The sequence below is a fragment of the Thermobia domestica genome, chromosome 1 (assembly GCF_964235325.1).
Source record: "Thermobia domestica chromosome 1, izTheDome1.hap1.1, whole genome shotgun sequence".
NCBI lineage: Eukaryota > Metazoa > Arthropoda > Insecta > Zygentoma > Lepismatidae > Thermobia > Thermobia domestica.
The window spans coordinates 245,901,730-245,910,241 of NC_137454.1; the positions used below are offsets into that span (position 1 = coordinate 245,901,730).

The 8,512-nt window shown below is 36.0% G+C and overlaps 1 protein-coding gene across 1 annotated transcript; it reads left to right on the plus strand.

Annotated features, from left to right (window-relative positions):
- Positions 1-320: 320 nt before the first annotated feature.
- On the plus strand, positions 321-989 carry LOC145679306 (uncharacterized). Its single transcript, XM_081749893.1, has one exon. It carries the CDS (start codon positions 321-323, stop codon positions 987-989), a length of 669 nt encoding a protein of 222 aa, XP_081606019.1.
- The last annotated feature ends 7,523 nt before the right edge of the window (positions 990-8,512 follow it).

The following is an 8,512-nucleotide window of genomic DNA, read 5'->3' on the forward strand; positions in this document are numbered from 1 at the left end:
TTTGGCAGAGAAACAACGGGATAACCTATGTGGGGCGAAGTCGGTACTGTTGTGTGGGGTGAAGTCGGTACGTCTTTTCCATGCTTGTAAAATGAACATTCAGTATGAAAATAAATACAATGTTTGTTGTAGTTGTGTTTGAACCTAACTTGGCCTTAAGATGCTCTAGCATACCGATTACAAACATTGGCACAGAGGGAATTCCCAGTTACACCAGGTGACGTTCGTAGGGAGCCTTTCGTTATGCTGAAAGGTTGCAAATAGATCACCCGTTTAACAAAGTGCGCCGTGGAGCAGGGTATGACTGGTTCCACAGCTTTATGCGTCGCCACCCAGAGCTTTCCATACGGACACCTGATGGCATATCGCAAACTCGGGTTTCTGGTTCAACACGGGAAAGACTGGATGAGTTTTACAATATGCTGGAAAGGGTATTAATTGAACTCAATCTTCAAGATAAGGGTGCAAATGTGTTCAATGTAGATGAGACTGGATTGCTTCTGAACAACGAGCCTCCAGACGCAGTCGTCGCTAGAAAAGGGCAACGTGATGTTGTGTCGCTTACATCCAAGGAAAGGGAGGAAAACGTAACAGTGATTGCGTGCTGCAATGCTACGGGCATGTTTCTCCCACCGTTTGTGATTTTCAAAGGGAAACGATTAAAGAACGAATATCGTGAAGGCTTACCACCAGGCTCCCAAGTGCTAATGACGGATTCTGGTTACGTCAACGACGTTGCGTTTCTAGAGTGGCTAAAACACTTCGTCAAACACAAGCCACAAGGGCCATGTTTACTTCTCATGGATGGCCATGCAGCCCACACAGAGACATTGGAAGTACTAGAGTACTGCCTTGAACACGAAATCACAGCTCTGTGTCTTCCGAGTCACACGACTCATGCTTTACAACCATTAGACAAAGCTGTCTTTCGCCCTCTTAGTTTATTCTTTAAACAAGCTTGCAACCAATGGGTATTCTCAAACCCATGAAGATCACTAACAAAAGTGCAGTTTGGTCAGCTACTGAATCAGGCATGGGGGAAAGCTGCCACAGTGGGAAATGGTGTAGCAGGTTTTACAGCTACTGGCATATTTCCATTGAACAGACTGGCCATTAGTGATGACAAAATTATCGACGTCTCTGTAACGAACGCGTCTCATGAAGAAAGAATGATAGACAATGAGCAACCGACAAGACAGGAATCACAGGTCACGCTTGGAGTGCGGGAGAGTCTGCCTTCTCCTGCAAAGAGAGCTTCACACAAGACAGGGAAAAGAGTCAGGCAGGGCACGGAAATACTTACTTCCCCCGATCATATTTCACAGCTGACAGGGCAACGAGGTAAGTTTGCACATAGACCTACACCTAGGTCTCTTCAGTTGGCGGTTGCAAGTACTCAAGTCAATGTGGCACGTACTGCCGATTTTGCTGACAACAGAAACATCTGTGGGTTTTGTGGACGACCATACAGCAAAGAGACATGTACCAAATTCTTGGAGTGGATACAGTGCCAAAGTTGCGACACCTGGTATCACGAAAAATGTGTCGGTGGTTTTTATAAAAAACAGTTTGTTTGTGGAAAATGTTAAAAAACAGTTTGTTTGTGGAAAATGTTAAACTGAATGTTTGTAATGGAACTTTGTGTACAGACAATGTTGAATTGAAAGTGTGCTTGAAGGTGGAACATTTTTAGTGATGATGTAGTGAGATATAATGGTTTATGACGAAGTAGTGGTACCTAGTAGAACATATGATTAGTAATAAACATGTACCCAGTTCACCCCATGCACCTACCGACTTCACCCCCACAAACGGGGTGAAGCGGGTAAGTCGCCGACTTTTCTTTTTCTCTCTTTCCTCACTTTATTGTTTCACACTTGTAAGTAAATTTCCATTGAGTTTATAGTAAAACGTTCACTGTATCTAGCATGAGTTTTAATTTTCAAATAACTATCTGCATAAGCACAGTGTAGTGCATTTTATCCTTAATACACCGACTTCACCCCCAATGACTCTAGTCGTTCGCATACATGGATTTCAATTTTTGATTTTGATGTGATTTTGATTTGAGCGTCACTTTCAGCAGCGAAGCTATGGGACATAAACATTAATTTAAACATCGAACAATAAGAATAGGTTGTTGATTCTGTGACTTTCAGTTTAATTAATCAGTTACTTCGGTGAGATTAATTTTCTGTACGAGAAAGAAAAGCAATATATCAACTTACACTTAAATTATCAATTTTATCTTCGTCTTTGAATTTAATTGAGAAAGGGATCGGACAATAACCTTTCTTTCAAGGTTTTCAAATTACTGAACACTTGTTTGTTTTCGTGTGTACTTCATGTCCAATTAAGGATCAATTGGGTGATTGACCTTTACTCAGGAAAACAATAGCATTTAATTCTCTTCTGGTAATTACGGTGTCGGAGACAGAAAATTTAGTTTATTCTTATTCAGATCATTTTTTTTTAAAGTGCTCTAAATTGGTTGTCTACCAAATGAATTTGGTTTTAAGGTTAACAAAATTTCCACTCAAATAATTTGCTATCCGTTCAGTTTCATTTGAGATTCATAGTGTCGGTGATATCGTCTGGTCTAATAGAACAGACAAGAAACTTGAAGGTAAACCATCTATATTTGACAAATGAATTCATTGTTTTCAAATGATCACTTGTCCAACCGACAACTTTTTTTAAACACAAATACAATTGCTTAATTTTGTTAATGCTTTACAAAATGCAGAATTGTAACTATTCAAATTTTTTTACGCCAATATATAATATTTTGTAATCGCTTTCGTAATTTTTCGTACCGTTAGGTAATTTGCACAAGGCCAGATTGAAGTTTAGCTTCCGAGTGAGTTTTTGCAAATAATTACATTTTTTGTATTAACATCAAGGGTGTAATGTGTTCTACTAAGTTACTTACTTAAAATTGAATATTTTCACTACCCTTTTAAGCTTTCTTCACTCACCATCCGTTTACTATGTTACTAGTGTAAACTACTGGATATAATTTAGACGTTACTGGTACTAAGGTCGAACTCAACAAAGGCTTGGTTTAGATAAAAGTGTATTTTAAACGTTCTTCATAAGGGTGAATTAAGAAAAAAAAAACATTCCTATATCAATTAATTATTGTTGTTATTATAGGGAAGAAGGGCGAACTTCAGTCAATTTACCTACATCCAAGTTTGATTGATGTCAGATATTACTTTCTGTCAATATTCTAATAATGATAATGTGAATGACCGATTTTTAAAGGACAAAAAGAAGTTGATATCTACTGAAACGTTTACAACAACACTTTTGCGCCGTTTCTACAGCATGGCACAGTGTTAGTTGTGTATTGTCTCATGTTAATTCCTCGTCACAAAAAATTATCCTAATGCTGTTTTATCCCAACTCCTCACAAAATAATCAATCCTATTTAGTAAGATCAGACTTACAGGTAGACCAAATAGCAGACTAGATGAGCTGCGATTAGGGAGGGCAAAGGGGGGCAGTTGCCCCCCCCCACTTTTTTGAAGTAACCCGTGAATGTATATAGTTTCATTTGGAAATGTGAAGGTTTTGTATGTATTACTGTTTCATAGAAAAAATGGTAACATATAATATTTGCCGTTGCGTGAGTACATATTGGCTGTCTTCCCGTGGAGTTAAGAAAGCTACAGGAATTGCGTTTTAATTGCAGCGGAAAATAACCCAAAAATTAACCTATTGGAGCACAATAATTCCAGCATACTTTCACTTCTTTTTACAAGGGGTTGATATGTAAGTCAGCCGCTTTGAAACTAATTGAGAGAACATTTCGAAAAAAAAAAAAAGTATTTCATAAGTTATTCTTTAATTGCACAAAAATTGACAGTTCCTAAAATATATTTTCTTCTATGTAGTAATAAAGAATACTGATTAAAAAGAGAGTAATAAGAAACAACTTCTACCTTTTTCATTGTTTTGCAGTGTAATATACGTTGAAGTGGTGTGTTTAGGGGTGTGCAAGCACGGGCGTCTCTGGTGGGGGGGGACGAGAGGGACGCGTCCCCGCCAATATTTAAGTACAATATTTCAATATTTTATTCTAATTTAATTTATTTATTAACGACAGAATATCATATCAATAATAATAAATATATTTATTTGGAATATAATATTCAGGCTATGAAACGATTGTAATCGAGTTCTTGATATACCTTAGGGGGTCCGTGAAGATAAGCAGAAAGGTAACAAATGGAATCGAAGTTAATAAACAGGTTGGGCTAGGTAGTACCATTTAAATCACTTTCTTTGATGTCCGCCCCCCCCCCCAATTTCACATGCCAGAGACGCCAGTGTGTGCGAGTGTATAGACAATTAAATTTAGTGAACTCAACATAACTCTAGGTTTGGGGTTTATTTTTTATAACTGGAGTGATTCTAACTATTGTTGTGTTTTAATATGTTCCAAAAAAGTGAAAAGTGCACGTAATGAGAACGAACATGTTTCGGGAAGCAGCTAAAGCAAATATTGCTTTAAAGTCGTAGCATATGCTTGTAGTATTTAATGTCTTTAATTTTCTAAGAGTAATAACATACATTTATAGAATTAAAAATATGAGTTGATCATTAATCCCCAGTCTCAAATTGAGTCTGGAGATTAATGAACAACTCATATTTTTAATTCTAAACTATTTAATTCTATAACTTTTGCAAAACAAGCCCTAATATTCATTACTGATTAATATTATTCTTTCTATTTATTTGTTTTGCAAATTTGTTATTAAATAATCTGATCACACAATTTTCCAGGCAGAATTTTAAGATGTTCACGAGCAAGGAATCAAATCTTTCGTACATCTTCGTTGTTTAAGAGTACAAAGGGCTAGTACCCACTTACGCTGCTCTTGTCAATTTACTTAATGGAATATAAAATACGATATACGGTATTTTAACAGAAAAAGATACTATCCTATTGGTTATGCAACCTTTCGCCAAACAAAGTGTTAGAAACAACCAGAGAAACTAAGATTGAAATACAAATATTCAGATCATGTCTTGCCCCCCCACTTTTAATGTCCAACCGCCGCCACTGCGTATGAGTACCGCTTTTAGGCTATCGGCTGACTAAAAAAAGAATCTCACTTAGGAATGTGCGAAATATGAAATTCCACAAATATTAGTTTCAAGAAAACCTTTCCCTACCACGCTGTGAACATTTCAAAATAAAAGTCTGCGTTTGCAGGATCTTTAATACTTAATAATCGATCACCTTTTGAGAATATTTGAGTTTCAATAAATAATAATACTAATATTAGTAAATCTAATTTACAAGACTTCCATATCTTATTATATCAGAAAAGATCATACTTTCAAAAGTATACGTTATATTGCAGGGTTTTGCAGGCAATGGAATTTATGACGGAATATTGTAGAACATTTTCTTATTTTTTCCCAAAATGGTAATTTGTAAACTTTATATTGGATTGGATTTGAGTTTAGCGATCCTTTCAGTAACGAGGCTATATTAGACGTGGACTTACTGCTTAATCTGGAATGAGGTCAGATATTAACAAAGTATCATAGGGGAAAAAGGAACATTGAGCAAGTGCTAAATTTTGCTCGGTTCTTAGAAAAGAGGGAGACAATAATAATATGGTGTGTAACTATGATTATTAACCTTCTTTGTTTCATACAATGTGATAGGAAATATGACGTGAAATGAAATCTTTTAGTTTAACATCCCATGTTATGCCCTTTAGAGCTAAGGAAAACGATTATTAAAGCAAGTGAATGATGATGGAAGAACTGGTGGAATGATAAAGTGGGAGGAAACAGGAGTATCCCGAGAAAACCCACGGATACGGTGTTGTCCACCACAAACTTACTTGATCGGGGATTGAACCAGGGATCCATGCACCAGAGATAAGCGCTCTATTACTGAACTACTCTGCCCTCCCCCCAAATAAAATAGTATCCTGCCTGATATAGTTAAAGGTTTTCTTCGGCATTTTATGTGCCTTTCGCTAGAGATAAATACACCTAGCAACATCTTTAATGAAATGTATTAGCCCTTTTGATATCTGCTAGCACTTAGTGTTCTGCGCGTAGTTGTGTGTGTATTTTCCAATATTACAAGTCTTTGGTAATACATTTGTAGCGGCCACAATCCTCTTTGTGGATTTTTGTAGCAGAAGATTAGCAACATGCATTTTCTTTTAGGATTAGATTTTAAACAAACGAACAAAAAAAAGTATTACAATTTCTAAATTCCACTAATAACCAAGAAAGAAAAACTAATTACATGTTTTCTCCATTAATATTTCTCCACAGAAATAAAATAATGGGAATGATAATAAAAAAAAAAAAAGAGAATTCACTGTAGAGTGCATTATAGTCTCCAAGTAAATGAGTATTTAAAAACAGAAAAAAATACACTTGAAAATGTTATGTTTTCCAGCATTGAGTTCAATTAATCAGGCTGCAAAATTTCATTGGGAACTAATCTGCAAACGCAACGTCACATACATGGAAAAGTAGTAGAAGAAGAAGAAAAATAGTGGTAAAAAAAACGTGAAATGAAAAATTGTTCTGTTCAGATTAGAATTACGTTCGGTGATGTATTTACTTGTAACATACGTACATCGGAGATTTGTTTTTCCTTTCAAAAGAAAACAGTAAGCCTTGTATATTTTTATATATATTTTGTTTTTCCTAATTTAGAGCTAGTAAATACCAGGTTTTGTACTTCCAATTAGGATTTAATTGTTGAACAGCTTGGTCTGTATTAAGAAAGAAAGAAACAGAGGAAAAAAAAAAAGAGGATAGAACAGAACTAAAGCATTAAAAAAAATAGAAGCGTACAATGATCATCCATTCCAGTAACGAAGGTTTGTTGAAGGTTTGATTGTGTTCGAGGGGTTGTTACGTGTATATGTGGGTGGCAGGGTATAGAGAGTTGGAGTTTAATTCAATTCTCTGTAAAATCCACTTCTAGCTCCATTTTTCCCCCTGGTACATTTTTTTCCTAAACCGCTTGCGAGAACAATGCTTTTCAATTGGCTGAAAATTACGCTTCAATGTCGCAGTTTGATAGACAATCCATCTAACACACACCATCCATCCATGGTGCTAGTAGTAGTAATGGTAGTCCGGGAATCGTTTCATTTCTGTTACCCGATACTTGGCAGAACTAGTTGCAGATTATAGTAGCTATTGCTCGTCTGTTTGATTCATATTCAGTGACACTACAAAGTTCACACTTCAAGTATTATGTTATACGTACGTTACAATAGAAACAAGGGCGCACAGAGGGGGGGGGGGGTACAAACTTCCTAACTCAACACACATTTATGCACTTTCTCAATAGAACAATACTTGTTTAACAGAGAAATGATTGATGTAGCATGAAAATTCGATCTTACACTTCATCTGTACTCTTTCTCTTTTTTTAAAAAACAATCTATCGTTTTTTTCTGAAAATATAGGTAGAAGTATTTTACAATTACTTATCGTCTATTTGGGTGCAGCATAAAACCATTTCAACATACTCGTAGTGGTAGTGGCTTGTATTATCGGACCTCCCCACACGAAAGCTTGGACCCCCCCTCCAACAACAACAATTTCTGGGTGCGCGCCTGGACAGAAATATGTTTTTGTTCGAATACAAATATTGATATATTAAAATACATGTTAATTTATCTACTTGTATAACTTGTATTAATTTTGTCGAACTTCTAGTTCCCTATTTGATTAGCAGTACTTTGTAAGTTTGGCCACATCTCTACTTCTGCAATTGGCATTGAAGCTAAGTTATTTTCATGTTGCTAATGTTATATTTACATCAGTATATGGCATCTAAAATGGTAAAGTGGTCTGTATATATATATTTCATGTTTTCTTTTTCTTTTTTAAAAAATCATTTCAATACATCTTTATTACTACTATTATGCTTCGGAACCAGTTGGTCGGATTTTTGCATAACTTTGAGAAGCATGTTTAGGTATGTGTTTCGTTGTCAGATATCTAAAAAGATAGAAGCTCCAGATCGTGGGGGGCGCAAACAATTATTGGAGGGAGGACTTTTCGCCACCTCAGGATCGACGCCCAAGTTTCGGGAGATCAATAAACTCATGACAAAAGAGAAATACTTGCCCATTAAGAGTGATGTATCCAAAAGTATGGGAAACGGTGAGACTTCTATTGTCTTTTTTTAAAAGGAGTTTGGTGTACAAACCCTCCTTTATATACTTACTTTTTGCTTGTGTTCTTCCGCCCGGGAAACGAAAGATCTCAAAAACTACTTTATGGATCACCACCAAATTTATTCAGGATGTAGAAAGTCAGCAATTAGGAATTGTGTTCCTTGGTGGAGCCGATAATCAAACCTGAAGCAGTTGAAATAATCGATTAACTGTTTTTACGTTGATCACTATAGAGCAAATACGGTATTAGATAGCGAAAAGTGTTGTTTTTTTTCTGAAATCGATTAACCGTCCTAAGAATATACACTCGTGCTCATAAATTAAGGATA